At 44.2% G+C, this 18,235-nt stretch overlaps 1 protein-coding gene across 1 annotated transcript in view; it reads left to right on the top strand.

Moving 5' to 3' along the window:
- Positions 1 to 18,235, top strand: part of atrn (attractin) — a 471,138-nt gene that overhangs the window by 181,649 nt on the left and 271,254 nt on the right. Inside the window, exons 16-17 of the mRNA XM_072497666.1 lie at positions 122 to 341; positions 5,345 to 5,530. Of these exons, the coding sequence (XP_072353767.1) occupies positions 122 to 341; positions 5,345 to 5,530 (406 nt within the window). The remainder of the gene's footprint in view (positions 1 to 121; positions 342 to 5,344; positions 5,531 to 18,235) is intronic.

Genomic DNA, 18,235 nt, shown 5'->3' with positions numbered 1-18,235 from the left:
GCTGAAAAAGCGACGCCAGATTAATTCTGCAAGATTTCAAGTTCTGGAACACATGTCATCTCTGTTCCTACTTTTGCAAATGTTATCCACATTAACGCTGACACAATTGTTAAAATTACAGTACAAAGCTCCGATAACCCCATGGGTTGGATTGCGGAAAATCAATGTTTCATATTGGTGCTGGGAAGACATGTCACCCTTCACAAACACATCACTGCAGTGGATGACGCAAGAGCCAAGTGATGCAGGATTCTGTGGTTATTTGGCAGAACCTAATTATGCTAGTTTGAAAGCGGCTACCTGCATCAACCCAGTGAATGGAAGTGTGTGTGAAAGACCAGGTGAGTGTTACAGCAAGTCTTGTTTGCTCAATTTCCTCGGAGTGTTGTAATTTGTTTTGTTGCATCTTTCAGAGCAAGAATAAAGTTGATTAAAACATGTAATAGCTACGTTTAGACATAATGAACTTTTGGTAGACTGGCCACTGAGTAAGAAACAGCCAAGTAACAAGATGCTGAACTGCGTTGCCAAAGATCAAGCACATAAATTGGGCAAAATTGTGCTTAAACTGCTGTAGACTCCTTTGCACTTGAGTATTCTGTCCAGTTTTGGTTACTGAGACCCAGGACGACACCCTTCTCCTGGCTTCTGAATAATGTGCAGAAGGCTGACGTCCTGCAGAGCAGTAGGTTCTGCAGAATGGAGAAATTGGGGCATTTCAATGTTTGGAAGAGGCAAGAGGGACATTGCGGAAATATAAAGAGGATGAATGGAATGAATCAAGTAATTCCAGAACATTAGCCCATAAACTCTCCCTCCCCATCCCCTCCACACAATTTGGTTTCAGCACATGACAAACTTTTCGCATACAAGTATAAAATAATGTCTCCCTCAGACTCAAAGAAACCTCCAACATCAGATCCGATTTCACCGTTGCTGTTTAGGAACGTGGCAAATGGCTACAAGTTGTGGCATCTGTTCATCAAAATTTCTTTGGGCAAGCTCTCGCAGCACTCCAGAGTGCATAGTTTACATTCAATTCTTTTTGGAATTCAGAATTTTGGAAATCAGAACTGAACCACAATGTAAATTTGCTGGGTTCAAAGCTGAAGGTAATAATAATAATCGTTTATTTTCACAAGTAGGCTTCAATGAAGTTACTGTGAAAAGCCCCTAGTCGCAACATTCTTGTTTTAATATTACCAACTTGGGATGTGAGCATCACCGGTAAGGTCAGCATTTGTTGCCCATCTAGAGGCCCTTGAGAAGATGGTGGTGAGCCACTTTCTTGACCACCGCAGTGCATCTATTGTCGATACACTTGCAGTGCTGTCAGACGGAGACTAATATTGGGCAGATAACATTCAGACTAGTATATGGGTCTCAGTTTCAGAGCTTTATCCATAATGACCCATTTATTGGAATACACCCAAGATCTAGCTGAGATCTCAAGCATTAGCCGTGGCGAGGGTCTCATTGTGTGCCTCAAGGCATACTGTAGAACATAACAAAAGTATTAGAGGCTTGAATAGGCTTTTTGGCCATTCAAACATGCTCTGCCATTCACTGGCTTATCTACATCAGATGTACTTGATATCCTTTGATTCCCTTGATATTCAAAATTCTATCTCTCTTTAGTCTTCAGTATACTGAATGATTGAATATTCACAGCTCTCTGGGGTAGAAAATTCCGAAAGGAATTTCTACTCATCTCCATCCTAAATAGTCAATCCCTTATTCTGAGATTTTAACCCCTAATTCTAGTCTCCCCAGGTAGGGTAAACGTAGAACATACAGTGCAGAAGGAGGCCATTCGGCCCATTGAGTCTGCACCGACCCACTTAAGCCCTCACTTCCACCCTATCCCCGTAACCCAATAACCCCACCTAACCTTTTTGGTCACTAAGGGCAATTTATCATGGCCAATCCACCTAACCTGCACGTCTTTTGACTGTGGGAGGAAACCAGAGCACCCGGAGGAAACCCATGCAGGCACGGGGAGAACGTGCAGACTCTGCACAGACAGTGACACAGCGGGGAATCGAACCTGCGACCCTGACGCTGTGAAGCTGCAGTGCTAACCACTTGTGTTACTGTGCTGCTCCAGCGGTAAACATCCTCCCAGACTCTGCCCCATCAAGCCCGTTTGAAATTTTATGTTTCAATTTATATTTATCTTCCAAACTCTGGGGGATATATGCCTCACAGGCCAAATTCTCCTCCCAAGCCAATCTCCCTCATCCCAGGAATCTTTGAATCTTTGCTGTACTCATTCCAAGGCACATATATCCTTCCTTAGGCAACACAGCCAAATAGTATAAGGACTTCAGGTGTGGTTTCACTAAAGTCCGAGACCGTTGCATTAATAACTTCCTATTCCAGCCATAAATGTATTCAACAATGGAATATTCACAACCCTCTGAATTCCCAAGGTTCTTAACTCTTTAAATGAAGAACTTTCTCCTCACCTCATTCCTAAACGATAGTCTGCTTCTCCTGAGACTGTGCTTCTGTGTTTTAGACTCCCCAGCAACTGGAAAGATGCTCTCTCTCTCTCTAACCTGTCAAACCACTTTAAAAGCTTGTATGTTTCAATGAGATCACCTTTCGTTCTTTTAGGTCTCTCATTTTGGGGACCGATCTAGTGAACCTTTGCTGTACTGTCTCCAGTGCAAATATGTCCTTAAATATGGAGAACAAAACTGCAAACGGGAAGTCCCTGTTGTGGTCTCAGTGAAGCTCTTTACAGGTCCCTGTACAGTATTTCCCAGTGTCACTGTTTTAAAAATATTCTGCTTTTTTATTTTTCCTTCTCAAATAGATAACTTTATACTTCGCCACCTTGTATCCCATCACCAGGTTGCTTTCCACTCATTGAAAATGTTTTTCTTCTTGCAGTGTTTTTGCATCCTCCTCAGAGCTTACTGTCCCACTTGGCTTTGTATTTGTAGCAAATTTGGATACATTTTAAAATAGAGGCATTGTTTAACAGGGTGACAGTGCAGGTTACTGAGCACTGGTATGATGGATAAACACGACTCCAGCTCACGTGGGGTAGAATGTGGGAAACCCCCAGAAATGTGTGAGAATAGTCCAGTGTGGAATTAATAAAGGTAGCAGAAGAGTTGAAGTTGAGTAATATTATGAAATAGGTGGTCTTGGTGACGGAATGGGTATGTGGTTGTAAGCTCATTTTGGGGTTGGGTATGACATTGAAGTTGTGAACTGTCTGGTTCAGTCCCAGACGGGGGCCAGGGAGAGGGATGGAACCAGTGGAGTTAGTGATGGGCACCGAGGACAATGGTTTTCGTCTTGCCGATATTTCATTGGAGGATTTTCTGTTGGCTCATTAATGGATGTCAGATAAACCATGTGACATGTTGGAGACAGTGGAGGAGTTGAGAGATGGTGAAGTAAAGCTGGATATTATTAATGTACATATGGAAACTGACATGCCTTTGGCTGATGTCGCTGAGAGGTAGCCTGTCGGTGAAAAATAGGAGCGACTAAGGATAGATCCTTGGCGGGGAGGAGGGTGGAGGGGTTGTGGTCACCCAAGGCATTGCACAGACAGTGCCAAGGAAGAGAAGCCAATGGCAGCCATTGTTTGTCTAGATTAGATAAGAATGGAATTGGGTACGCTCAGCCCCACCCGACTGGTTGACGATCGCTAGGCATTGGCGGAGGATGGCCCCAAACTGCTCTGCAGGCCATCCCCATATCTCCTTGGTAGTTACAACCTCAAAAATATCTCAGAGATTTGTCAAGCTGCAATTTTACTTTTATCTGTTGTAGTGCTGAGCTTTTTAAAGTTACACCATTCACTGACGTTTCGCAAAATAAAATTTCATAAATTCAGTCAACTGACATTTTGGGTACACCGCATTTTTTTTTTGTAAAACAATTGCCACTAAATGTCAATATACGTCAGCACGTACTTGCTGGAAATGTCACAGAGCAATTTTAATGGCTGAAAGACAGTGAAATTGCAGGGCTCTACTAAGGTAGTTTTATGCACAGAATGAAATGGGAATGGCTTTCAAAGTTTGAGTGCGAGAACACTTTCTTGAGAGAAGTGGGAATTTGGCACAGAAGCAGGAAATTATAGACTGGTCAGAATTCTGCCTGACAGGTTTGTTTGAGCTCTGAATTAATATATGCAAGCGTTAAGTTTTCAAATATAAAGTGACGATGTGCAGTGGAAATTGTCGCTGTCACTGCAGTTTTTAGTTTGATGGGTGCAGGCTGCATTATAGGAATTCCAATGGACATGGGGAGAATTGGCATTGGAATTGAAAGCTGATGAAGGCTTAATATGTGAGGCACCTTCTGTATGATGTATTGTTGCTATTATTAGCATCAATCAAAAGGCATTGTTTAAAGCCCTACCTGGGAAATGCTGCTTCCTTTTCTTAAAAAATGTAAAAACGACTTGAGTCAAAACTTGTGAACAACCAGGATAATGGAAATAATAGCATTGAGGATCAAGCTGACATCTGTGAATGTCAATTTCAGAATACAGGCTTGGATAAAAAACAAACTTGTTTCATTGTGAAAGAAATCAGTGACGGAAGCTCTAAAAGCCCTTCGGATCATGTCACTGACCCAAGAAAAATATAATTTTTATTTTCTTGTGCCACCTCTTCCACGTTTCCCCACATTAAAGCAGGCAAGGACATGTTGAATTTGCTTGAGCCTCCTTTCTGACTGACGTTGGTCCAAGTTCTGCTTTGGGCCTCAAATGGAAGAAGTGGATGTCTATTCTGAAAATCTGATAGTTAATCTTTCAGTTGCATTTTGAGCTCCTGAAGGTTCAAAGGGTGTTCGAGATCTCTAGAAATGTTAATGCAGAGAATAATGGACATTTGAAAATAATAAAAGAATCATCTGACATAGCTAGGTGGTTTCCTAAATTGAAAAAATAAATCTCTTTTTATAATTGGCAAATGAACACAGTGATGAACTTGTACCCTTACAATAGCTCTTGCGTTAAGTTTTAAATGAACTGACCTCTCGAGGCATGCTTTACAGATTGTGAATTGGCCTTAGCCTGTGATTCAAAACGTGCTACATTTCAGGCACATCTGTTCACATTTATTGCTCAAGTGCTGCAGTGCAATACAGTGAATTTGCCAGACACTGACTTGGGGATAGGGGGGGAAAAGAAAGATTTTGGACTAGCTTGAGACAGCAACATTTTTCAGCTTGTGTTGTTGCCAAGAGCTTTTGGAAAATGGAATTGAGGTTTACCCTGACTCCCTCAGTTGGGGGAAGATGTGTCGAAGTGAAATGAGCGCAGGAAATTAAATGTCGCTGAAATCAGTGTTATCTCTTCAATTTGTAGCAAACCATAGTGCGAAGCAGTGCCGCACACCTTGTGCATTGAGGATAACGTGCGGTGAATGTACCAGTGGCAACTCTGAGTGCATGTGGTGCAGCAACATGAAGCAGTGTGTGGACGCAAATGCATATGTGCCTTCCTTCCCATTTGGCCAGTGCATGGAGTGGTACACCAAGAATAGCTGTCAGCGTGAGTAAACATTTATCTCCTGGTTTTACCGATGCCTGTGCCGCATATTACTGTACTTTGGATTTGATGATTTTTAATTGTAGTCAACTTGAAGCTAATTGTTTTTCCAGGTGGAGTTTTAAAATAACTTTGCGAAAGCGCTCAGAAAATTTACTTGTCATTGCTATATTAAGGAATTTTATTTACTTAAATTCTGTTTTAATGTGTTTTATATATGCTAAAATAGTGTGATAATATCCATTCTATACTCTGAGCAAGACCAACTTCTCTAGATTCTCCACAAAACTGAAGTTCTTCACCCCTGGTATTAGTTTGGTAAATCTCTGCGTCTACTCCAAGGCTACTATTTAATATTCATACCTCACTGTATCAATGGTTAAACCTTATTTTTGTATAAATATTCTCCATTTTACCAAACAACAACATTCCCCATCTCATTCTTTGTATTCGCTGCCCCAAAATGTTCCCTCGCATAGTTTTTAGCTTTTTAATGCCATAATGCACCTTAAGTGGATCATTCTTCCCCTTTGATCTAAAAGCCCTTTTCCCACATTAGTGATAACATAACCCAAGAATCATAAGGAGAACCATTGCAGTGTACACTGGTTATTGGAGCGCATCAAATCCCACCGTGTTTTTGGACAGCAAACTGGATAGCCCTCTTAGTTAATTTAGACGCAAGCATCAAAAGAACAGTTGATTGTCTTGACATGAATAAGCTGAATGAAGTTTTCAGAGAGATTTTTCTCAACTTGCTTTTCCCTCCCTATCCTGGGTGTTAAACGGAGAGTCTGGAATTGAATTCTAAACCATTTGATATTAGACCATAAGACATATGAGCAGAATTAGGCCATTCAGCCCATCGCGTCCGCTCCGCCATTCAATCATGGCTGATATGTTTCTCATCCCCATTCTCCCACCTTCTCCCCATAATCCCCTTATTAATCAAGAGCCCAAACCACCGGAACCCATCTGGAGGATGTGCTGCCAGTGCAGCTGTAGATGGTGCAACCCGTCACGGCCAAACAGGCTGGGCATGTGGCCCTTCAGTACAATAAGTGAAAGGCTCACCGACTGGCACCCATAAACCACCAGGATGATGGTAGTATCTGCGATATCTAATGGTTCTCCCATGTAGGTGGCCAATCTGACCTGGGTGTCCGTCAAATCAAAGGTCAGAATCCCCAGTTTAATGCAGTCAACCGTCTTCTGTCCGACTACGGGGACTGCTGTGCCAGTGTCCAATTCCATATCGGGCAGGTGCCCATTCACCTCCATTGTATCTTTAATGGGGGCCATTCGGGGGGGGGATTCCAAGCAATTCAACTGCATGCAGTCGTCTGGCTCATCTAAATGGAAAGTACGGGCCCTGGGCTGGCGTCTGCCTCTATTGGGGCATCTGGACCGCTGGTTTACTCGCTGCCGACATTCACACCGGAGTCGACGACCACAAGCACCATGTTGACCTGGCTCCCCGTCTGCAGAATCCAGGGACGTTTCCCTTTGGGAAGGCTCTTCCTTCAGCCATCAGCTGGGCCTTTATGGCATTTGCTCCAGAACAAGGCTGTGATTTGTAGTGGGGCTCCTTTTATGGGAGGGGCGTGCCCTAGGGCATTCACTTCCATCCACTGGATCCCCTGTAACTAGCATTACAGCTAGTTACTGCTGTTACAAACATGCTTGCTGACTTTCCTCCCTCTGATGTTGGCTTACATACTGATTTTGGCGATTTAGTAGAAAATCGATAATCATTTAACATAGGCCTTGTCAGGCAAGAAGTGCCTTTCATTTGTCCTATTTTGTGGCAATTGCACAGCTTTTCCTTCCATCATCCCCAGTTGAGCTAATGCACCTTTTCTCTACTTTGATTATCACGCTCACCAAGAAAGCACAACAGCGCCGACACTTCCTCAGGAAACTCAGGAAATTCGGCATGACCACGCTGACTCTTACCAACTTTTACAATTGCACCATAGAAAACATCCTATCTGGCTGCATGACAGCCTGGTATGGCAACTGCTCGGCCCAAGACCGCAAGAAACTTCAGAGAGTCGTGAACACAGCCCAGTCCATCACACAAACCTGCCTCCCATCTATTGACTCCATCTACACCTCCCGCTGCCTGGGGAAAGTGGTAGTAAAATCAAAGATCCCTCCCACCCGGCTTACTCACTCTTCAAACTTCCTCCATCAGGCAGGAGATACAAAGGTCTGAGAACACGTAATAAAAGATTCAAAAACAGCTTCTTCCTCACTGTTACCAGACTTCTAAATGACTCTCTCATGGACTGACCTGATTAATACTACACTCCTATATGCTTCACCTGATGTCCATGTCAATGTATTTACATTGTGTACCTTGTGTTGCCCTATTATATATTTCCTTTCCTTTTCGTGTACTTAATGATCTGTTGAGCTGCTTGCAGAAAAATACTTCTCACTGTACCTCGGTACACGTGACAATAAACAAATCCAAACAAATCCAATCCATACGTGTTCAAGAACAGCCCACTTGTGAAGGTACATTACGTGTATTCAATGAAAGTGATTAGCTTGTACTCTTGATGGCTGCCATCTCTGCTGTTCCATTAAAGATAAAGTTCCCTGAATCCTGCATTATAGTGATGGATCTCCAAAGCTAAGGAATGTTAGGTGGTGCCCTGATAATTTACACCTGTACCCTTAGATTTGAGCCATTTTATCCCAGTTTCAGGCTTCATTTCATTGCAATTGACTGTAACTAGTCATCCTTTCTGAGGAGAGACTTTCAATTCAAGTAGCTAATTGTGTAATTTTATAATTGAAACAACAATGTTATTGACAGATTAAACATTTAAGTGATGAAATTATATTTCTGCATGTTACACACCACCAAAGTTAACAATGTCCAATTATCACAATTATACATGTAATCAAAGTTGCAATCAGGGAGTTCTGGCAAATGAATTTCATAAAACCGGGTTTTTAATACATCCTGGGAAAGTGGCTTTGTTTTTCACAACATCAGTTTTATTTGAAGGTCGATGCACTGGGAGATTATTTTGATTTTTTAAAAGACTTTGGTAATGGGTGTTAATTTTGTGCTCAAGGTAAATGATGTCATTGCTGAAATGTGGCTCTGATGCTGCACCCAGTGTCATTACCATGTGTTTCCAGGCAGTGGTTGGATTCAACTTTGCACTATTGACTTCAGGTCCAAGCACAAAGAAAACTCTTGCATCATTTCCATTTATCCCACGCACATATTGTGCCCTTTTCTGGTGAGACTGCCAGTTTAATGCCAAGCCCTGGCAGTTATGTGTCTTGTTTTCATACCCATGTGTTCAACCCCATTTTGGTTAATGGAACACTTGTGCAGTAAGGCAGCAAATAGAGCAGGGAATGAAAGTCCCCTCTCAAAGGTGAAAAGCCAGTGTCAAATGACTAAAATAACCATGTGCCCCATGAAATTGGAAAGCTAATTTTTTGTCAGATGAAACCAGATGGATAAATCCGTACAATTTGACTTGGGTTAACAATTGGTCTTGTTAGCAGCAGTTCAAGTCTTTTTTAAATAGGTAGGTAGTGCCATAAAAATTTGTTTAATTATAAATAAGATTGGAAGTAATCATAACTAATACCTATCTACTTGTCTAGCCTCTTACCATTATTGTATATTGTCACTGTTAGGCAGACAAAAGTAAGAATTGGATGCTTCCTATTCTGATGAGTGTTTCTTCGCTGTCAAAAATATGAGCCTTAGTAATGGGAAATAAGTTGATCCTTGGCAATTCGTCAGCAAAGCAGATCCACAATACTTGATTTCACATTTGCTTGCCAGCACCCTGGCCTATTAATGGAATTATGATTGGTTGAAATGTCAGTGGTTGCTGTAGTTTTGCTCGCTCACAACCTCACAAATACCTTTGCATCAGAGGTAGGATGGTCTCGGGTGTTAAGTCATTTGGAAACTTAGCTGATTCTGGTTAAATTCCAGAAGTAACCCTATGTTTGAAGAATTGATCCTTGCATTCTATGTTCTGTGGTCTAAATAGTGTGGCGCATGTGGTATGCATTTGTCCTCCATAAGAGGCACTGCAATTTCTACTTTTGTGGGTTTGTGAATATATTTGGAGCCCATTAACCATGGTGATCGGTTTTCATGTTGTGTACCTACCTGAGCATTAAAGAAATAGATTCCTGCATGGTTGACAATCAAGTATTGATATTGCTTACTCTCGATAAGCCATTTTCTTCATTTGAGCAGATCATGTAATGTTGAGGGTTTGAAATTTTTTGCAAATCTACATTCGTTCCCAGCATGTTACTGACAAAAACAGAAGTCTTATGAAGTCAACAACTGTTTGCATTGGTGTTGCAGCTTGAATATAATTCACAGAGGTGTGAATAGAGGAATTTGGATACTGAGCTTCAGAGATATTAGCAGGGAAGAACAAATAATTCCCGGGTTGTGTTTTTAGGGCAGCATGGTAGCACAGTGAGTAGCATTGTTGCTTCACAGCTCCAGGGTCTCTAGTTCGATTCCCGGCTTGGGCCACTGTCTGTGGGGAGTCTGCACATTCTCCCTGTGTCTGCGTTGGTTTCCACCGGGTGCTCCAGTTTCCCCCCACAAGTCCCGAAAGACGTGCTGCTGGATAATTTGGACATTCTGAATTCTTCCTCTGTGTCCCTCTGCTTTTCACAGTAACTTCATTGCAGTGTTAATGTAAGTCTACTTGTGACAATAAAGATTATTATTATTAAGGAGCATCCCCTTCCTTTAAGAACTCAACAAACTTCAAGAGCCTCCTTTAAAGCTGACCAAGATTTTTGTTGCCCTCCTCATACCTTCTCCTTTGCTTTGGTGGCAATTCTTGTCTTACTTTCTCAGTGTTTGCTGCAGGGTTGTCATTGGAGGAGCAGTAAACACAGGCGAGACTGAGACACCAGCCCAGCTCGCTTTGGACTGTCTGGCATTGCAGACCAGGAAGGTCAAGAGAATGGGAGTCTCTGATCGGAGGAGCTGAAATAGCAAGTGTGGGAGAGACAGAATCTGTGGTTGGAAGAGCACCTCTGTCTTCGCTAACACTTGCAGCTGTTCCAATCACAAGTCGGGCCCGTACCTGGAGACTTTCAGCTTGTCCTTTCCCGCTGCTTGAAACACTAACTTTGTGGTCCCGATTGCAAATTGCACCCATCCTCTCGCATCCCCATTCCCCTGGCACCTTGTCCCTGTTATGCAGCTCCAGCAGTGCCTGGTGCCAGCTCTGCTCGTTCTCGCAGTCGGCAGCAATGACTAAATTCAAGTACTGATGTAGAGGGCCACCAGATACTTTGTTCTGGGAGTGGGCCCCTCTTGTTAATGTTGAAGCAATTCTCCAGGTGGACCAAGCATTTGGGAGCACCTGATTTAATTTATGCATCTCCATTTCTTCTTGCTCCTGTAGCACCAGCCCAGCTCGCTTTGGACTGTCAGTTATTTAGCAAGTTACATGTAACATTTGTCTTTATTCTTAGATTTCAGCTTCCTCTCGGTTCTGTTAATATTGATAGGAAATTTGGTGTGTAAGTGAGGGTAAGGTAAAATTAAAGGCTTTATCCAGATCAGGTGTGTAAAACCTCTTTTACAGTCTGCTAATACCACCAGCTGCAGAGGATGTCCATGTTGGGAGTTGGCAGAACTAGCACAATATAAAAGTGGCTTCAAATCGGAATCTATAAATATGCTCCACCTTGTTTCAAGTGAAGTTAACCAGCTTCTTCTATCCAGAATCTCTCTGTGCTCTACATTGCATTGTTCATCAGTGATCATCTTTATTGTGTGGGTTTGCATCATAGAAACATAAGACTCAGGAGCAGGAGTAAACCATGCAGCCCTTCAGGTCTGCAGTGCCGTTCAATATGATAAAGGTTGATCTGGCCATGGTCTCAGTTCCACCTAGTACCACTTGCCCCTTGACTTCCTTGTCTGTCAAATGCCTCTCCTACTCTACCTTGACTAAATTCAATGACCAAGCTTTCACTGCTTTCGAGAGAAGAGATGTCCAAGTACTAAAAAACCTTTGAGAGGAAATGAAATCTCCTCATCTGAGTCTTAAAATATAGATCTCTTATTCTTAAACTATTCCTTAGTTGTAGCCTCCAGGGTTCTGTTAAATCACCTCAGGCTCTTGTATGTTTGAATAAGGTCGGCTCTCATTCTTCTCAACCCCAATGGCTATAGGCCCAACATTTTCAATCTTTCTTCCTAAGATAAGCTCCTCATCACAGGAACGAGTTGAGTAACCTTCTCTGAGCTACTGGGCTACTTGTAACACAGTTGTATTAAGTCATGAGACAAAAACTGAACCAGTGGGCTAAATTCTCTCCTTTGCGAAGCCAGAAACACAAATTGCGATTGGGCGGAGAATTGCCCAAAATTGAAAAATTGAGGTTTGGCCCAGCACCGATACTGACACCGTGCTCTGGTCCCTCATGGCGGCGATATCGATGTTCGTGCCCCGCGCTGGCAGATCTATGCATGGATTTAAATCTCATTCGCAACTCAGACACAGTATAGGCAGGAGTCTCGCAGGCGTGAGTTTGTGCAAGTATTGACAAGCTGGACCTAGGCGCGGAGGGGGAGCGGGAGGTTTAAAAACAAAAACCTGAAAACCCCTCAAATTGTTGGGCTTGCTGGGGGCTGGCTGCCAGGGCCTGGAGCAGTGGCGGGGAGTAACTTGGTGCCAGGTCTGTGGACTCGGTGTCCCCTTGGGAACGGGGTGGCTTGGCTCAGACCGTAATTGACACAGTATGTCTTTTAAACACCCCTTTGGTGCTCCTCACAGGCCCCTGCTGTTCATTCTACTGAGTTCTGCCTATGTGCTTTGAATGCTTAAGGAGCCTCTGCCCATCTGGGAGCCCACCCAGGTCACCCCTCTGGACACCCTCATACCCCAGCTGATACCTGCAGAGGGAGGCAGAGCGGCAACGCTGATTGGCTGTTGCGGAGAGCGATTTGCCTCGGGTGCAGTCACTGCGACTAGAAAGAGCCCTCTGAGGATAGACTGCGGGGACAAATTGAGGCATGTATCCTGCAGAGAGCGGCAACACTGATTGGCTGTTGGGGGGAGTGATTTGCCTCAGGTGCAGTCACTGCGACTAGAAGGAGCTCTCAGTGATAGACTGCGGGGACAAGTTGAAAGCTGCTGTGGGGAGTGTGAAAATCAGGGAAGTTTTTTTTTTTCTTTCTGTGATTGTCAAGTGGATAAATGGAAGGGATGGCAGAGAGGGCAGTGCAATGTTCCTCCTGCAGGATGTTCGAGGTGAGGGACACCGTCAGTGGCCCTGCTGAGTTCACCTGCGGGAAGTGCACCCATTTACAGCTCCTCAAAGACCGTGTTTAGGGAGCTGGAGCTGGATGAACTGAGGATCATTCGGGAGGCAGAGTCAGTTATCGATAGAAGCTACAGGGATGTAGTTACTCCTAAGAATGAAGGTAGCTGGATGACGTTTAAAAGGAGGGGGAAGAAGCAGTCAGTGCAGGGATCCCCTGTGGTTGTTCCGCTCAATAACAGGTATACCGTTTTGGATACTGTTTGGGGTGGGGGGGGGGGGGGGGGGAAGACGAGGACGACTTACCAGAGGTAAGCCACGATGACCAGGTCTCTGGCACTGAGTCTGTCCCTGTGGCTCAGAAGGGAAGGGGGGAGAGCAGGAGAGCATTAGTTATTGGAGACTCGATAGTTAAAGGTACAGATAGGTGGTTCTGTGGCAACGATAGAGTCTCACAGTTGGTGTGTTGCCTCCCGGGTGCCAAGGACCGTGACGTCTCTGATCGTGTTTTCAGGATCCTTAAGTTGGAGGGGGAGCAATGACATAGGACGGGGATGTAAAACAGGAATTCAGGGAGCTAGGGTGGAAGCGGAGAGCCAGGACAGACCGTGTTGTCATCTCTGGTTTGCTGCCAGTGTCACGTGCTAACGAGGTGAGGAACAGGGAGAAAGTGCAGTTTAACACGTGGCTACAGAAACGTTTGGAAACGTTCAGTTACTTGAATAATTGGAGCACATTCTGGGGAAGGTGGGATCTGTACAAACCGAATGGGTCACACCTGAACCAGAGGGGTACCAATACCCTGGCAGCGAAATTTACTACGGCTCTTCGGGGGGATTTAAACTAATTTGGCAGGGGGATGGGGTACTGATTTGTAGTCCAAGAGATAGAGTTGCTGGAGTTCACGAAGTTGAGGGTAGTGCAGTACTGAGGGAAGGTACCAAGGTCACAAGAGTGGACCTGCAGGCATGAAGGTGGTTTGAAGTGTGTCTACTTCAATACGAGGAGCAGTAGGAATAAGGTTGGTGAGCTTGAAGTATGGATTGGTACGTGGGACTATGATGTTGTGGCCATTACGGAGACGTGGATAGAACAGGGGCAGGAATGATTGTTGGAGGTTCCGGGGTTTAGATGTTTCAGTAAGATTAGGGAAGGTGGTAAAAGAGGTGGAGGGGTAGCATTGTTAATCAAGGATAGATAATGGCTGCAGAAAGGCAGTTTGAGGAGGACCTGTCTACCGAAGTAGTGTGGGCTGAAGTTAGAAATAGGAAAGGATCGGTCACTTTGTTAGGAGTTTTCTATAGGCCCCCAAACAGTAACAGAGATGTGGAGGAAAAGATTGCAATGCAGATTTTGGATAGGCGCAGTAGTCAGGGTAGTTGTGATGGGTGACTTTAACTTTCCAAATATTGATTGAAACCACTATAATTCGAATAGTTTGGATGGGGCTGTTTTTATCCAGTGTGTGCAGGAGGGTTTCCTCACACAATGTGTGGATAGACTGACAAGAGGCGGGGCCACATTGGATTTGGTACTGGGTAATAAACCGGGCCAAGTGTTAGATTTGGTTGTGGGAGAGCACTTTGGAGATAGTGACCACAATTCGGTGACTTTCACTATAGCAATGGAGAGGGATAGGAATATACGGCTGGGCAAGGTTTATAACTGGGGGAAGGGTAATTACGATGCGATTAGGCAAGAATTGGGGAGCATAAGATGGAAACAGGAACTGTCAGGGATAGGCACAATTGAGATGTGGAGCTTGTTCAAGGAGCAAATACTGTGTTTCCTTGATATGCATGTCCCTGTCAGGCAGGGAGGAAATGGTCGAGTGAGGGAACCATGGTTTACAAAAGAGGTTGAATGTGTTGTCAAAAGGAAGAAAGGGGTAAGGATGAGAAAACAAGGTTCAGTTAAGGCACTTGAGGGAAAGCTAGGAAGGAGCTCAAGAAAGGGCTTAGGAGAGCTAGGAGGGGGCACGAGAAGTTCTTGGTGGGTAGAATCAAGGAAAACCCCAAGGCTTTTTACACTTATGTGAGGAATAAAAGAATGACCAAGGTGAAGTTAGGTCCGGTCAAGGACAGTAGTGGGAACGTGTGAATGGAGTCTGGGGATATAGGAGAGGCCCTAAATGAATACTTTTCGTCAGTGTTCACAAAGGAGAGGGGCCATGTTGTTGAGGAGGATAGTGCGATACAGGGTGGTAGGCTGGAGGAGGTAGATATTCGGAAGGAAGACGTGTTAGAAATTTTGAGAAGCCTGAGGATAGATAAGTCCCCTGCGCCTGATGGGATATATCCTAGGGTTCTTTGGGAGGCGAGGGATGAGATTGCAGAGCCTTTGGCATTGATCTTTATGTCCTCACTGTCTACAGGAATAGTGCCAGAAGACTGGAGAGAGGCGAATGTTGTCCCCTTGTTCAAGAAAGGGAATAGGTATAACCCTGGGAATTATAGGCCGATTAGTCTCACTTCGATCATCGGTAAATTATTGGAAAGGGTCCTGAGGGATAGGATTTATGATCATTTGGAAATATACAGGATCGTCAGCATGGATTTGTGAGGGGTACGTCTTGTCTCAAGTTTGATTGTATTCTTTGAGGAGGTATCTAAGTACATAGATGGAGGTAGAGCAGTTGATGTCGTATACATGGATTTTAGTAAGGCGTTTAGTAAGGTGCCCCATGGTCGGCTCATGAAGAAAGTAAGGAGGCATGGCATAGAGAGAAATTTGGCCGATTGGATCAGTAACTGGCTATCACATAGAAGACAGAGGGTGGTGGTAGATGGTAAATTTTCACCCTGGAGCCCAGTCACCAGCGGTGTACCACAGGGATCAGTGCTGGGTCCTCTGCTATTTGTGATTTTTATCAATGACTTGGATGATGGAGTTGAAGGTTGGGTTAGTAAATTTGCTGATGACACCAAGATTGGTGGAGTAGTGGATAATGTGGAGGGCTGTAGTAGGCTGCAAAGAGACATTGATAGCTGGGCTGAAAAGTGGCAGATGGAGTTTAACCCTGATAAGTGTGAGGTGATTAATTTTGGTAGGACAAATTTGAATGCGATTATGAATGCGGCATGGTTAACGGCAGAGTTCTGAAGAATGTGGAGGAGCAGAGAGATCTCGGAGTTCATGTCCATAGATCTCTGAAAGTTGCCACTCAAGTGGATAGAGCCGTGAAGAAAGCCTATAGTGTGTTAGCATTTATTAACAGGGGGATTGAGTTTAAGAGCCGTGAGGTTATGCTGCAACTGTACCGGACCTTGGTTAGACTGCATTTGGAGTATTGTGTGCAGTTCTGATCACCTCATTATAGGAAGGATGTGGAAGCATTGCACAGGGTGCAAAGGAGGTTTACCAGGCTGCTGCCTGGATTGGTGGGTGGGTCTTATGAGGAAAGGTTGAGGGACCTACGGCTTTTCTCATTGGAGCGAAGGAGGATGACAGGTGACTTAATTGAGGTGTACAAGATGATGAGGGGGATAGATAGAATGGATGTTCAGCGACTTTTTCCTCGGGTGGATGTAGCTGTTACAAGGGGGCATAACTATAAAGTTCATGGTGGAAGATATAGGAGGGATGTCAGAGGTAGGTTCTTTACTGAGAGCGTGGTTGGGGCGTGGAACGCACTCCCAGCTATGGTAGTGGAGTCGGACACTTTAGGAACTTTCAAGCGGGTATTGGATAGGCATATGGAGTGCACAAGAATGATTGAGAGTAGGTTGATTTGATCTTAGTTTCAGATCGGCACAACAACATGGGCCGAAGGGCCTGTACTGTGCTGGACAGTTCTATGTTCTATACCCCATACCTCAGCATTCACCTGATGAAGGAGCTGTGCTCTGAAAGCTAGTGATTCAAAACAAACCTGTTGGACTTTAACCGGTGTAAGAATTCTTATTGTGCCCACCCCAGTCCAATGCCGGCATCTCCATATCATGTCTCCTAGTAAGGCTGGCCTTTGCCACCACCTCCCAGGCAGTGTTCAGGATGACAGGCTTGAGTCTGTGGCCCACCCTGGGGACGAGGGTGTCCTTGCGCTCCTCATTGGCATCAAACTGTGGGTCCACCTCTGACTCCCCGCCTCGGGGGAACAGGTCTTCTGTGAGCCAGCTTCCTGGTTGTGGTGAGTGTATAGTAAATGAAGTGCTTAAAACAGCTCCAGCTACCAACCTCTTTAGCGCTAGAGCTGGTGCCAGCGGTTACAACGCTCGCTGGGGTAGGAATTGTTCTAAATTCACCCCGGCGGACTGCTGGCCCATTTTTTTTCTTTATTTATTCATGGGATGTGGGCGTTGGTGTCCAAGCTAGCATTTGTTGCCCATCCCTGAGGGCATTTAAGAGTCAACCACATTGCTGTGGGTCTAGAGTTACATGTAGGCCAGACCAGGTAAGGATGACAGATTTCCTTCCTTAAAGGACATTAGTGAACCAGATGGGTTTTATAACAATGATTTCATGGTTGTCATTAGACTTTTAATTCCACATTTTTTAAATTATTGAATTCAAATTCCATTATCTGTGTCCCCACAGCATTACCCCCTGTCTCTGGATTACATGTCCAGTGACAATAACACTACCCCACTGCCTCCCATACATTTGGCTCTTTCATACAAATCATTGATGTAAATTATAAATCGTTGAAGTGCCAGCACAGATCCCTGTGGCACTGCACTTGTTTCAGCTTGCTGACCTGTTGTAGACACATTTATCTTACTCTCTGCATCCTGTAAGTTAACCAATCCTTCATCCATGCTAATATGTTACCCTCAACGCCATATAATCTTACCTTTGATGTGGCACCTTATCAAATGCCTTCTGAAAATCTAAATACACATCTACAGGTTCCCCTTTATCTACCTAGCGTGTTAGTCCCTCAAAAACCTCGAATAAAGTAGTTAAACAAAATTTTCTTTCACAAACCCATGTTGACTTTGCCTAATCGCATTATGATTTTCTAAGTATCCTTTGATAACGTCCATAATCATGCATTCTAGTAATTCCCCTATGACATGGCAGGCTAACTGGCTTTCTGTCTCTTCCCTTTCTTGAATAAAGATAATGTAACAACAATGGCTATTTTCCAATCCACTGGGATCCTTCCAGAATACAACAGATTTGTTTCGAATCACTAGCTTTCGGAGCACTGCTCCCTCCTCGGGTGAGGAAGGAGCAGTGCTCCAAAAGCTAGTGATTTGAAACAAACCTGTTGGACTTTAACCTGGTGTTGTAAGACTTCTTACTGTGCTCACCCCAGTCCAACGCCGGCATCTCCACATCCAGAATACAAGGAATTGTGGCAGATTACAACCAATGCATCTGTCTTTGCAGCCACTTCTTTTAAGATCCTAGGATTTAGGTGATGTCCTGGTGACCTGGCAGCCTTTCGGTCTAATTTCTATGATTCTG

The sequence above is a fragment of the Scyliorhinus torazame genome, chromosome 3 (genome assembly GCF_047496885.1).
Source record: "Scyliorhinus torazame isolate Kashiwa2021f chromosome 3, sScyTor2.1, whole genome shotgun sequence".
NCBI classification, from domain to species: Eukaryota; Metazoa; Chordata; class Chondrichthyes; order Carcharhiniformes; family Scyliorhinidae; genus Scyliorhinus; species Scyliorhinus torazame.
This window is presented reverse-complemented; position numbering and strand designations above follow the sequence as displayed.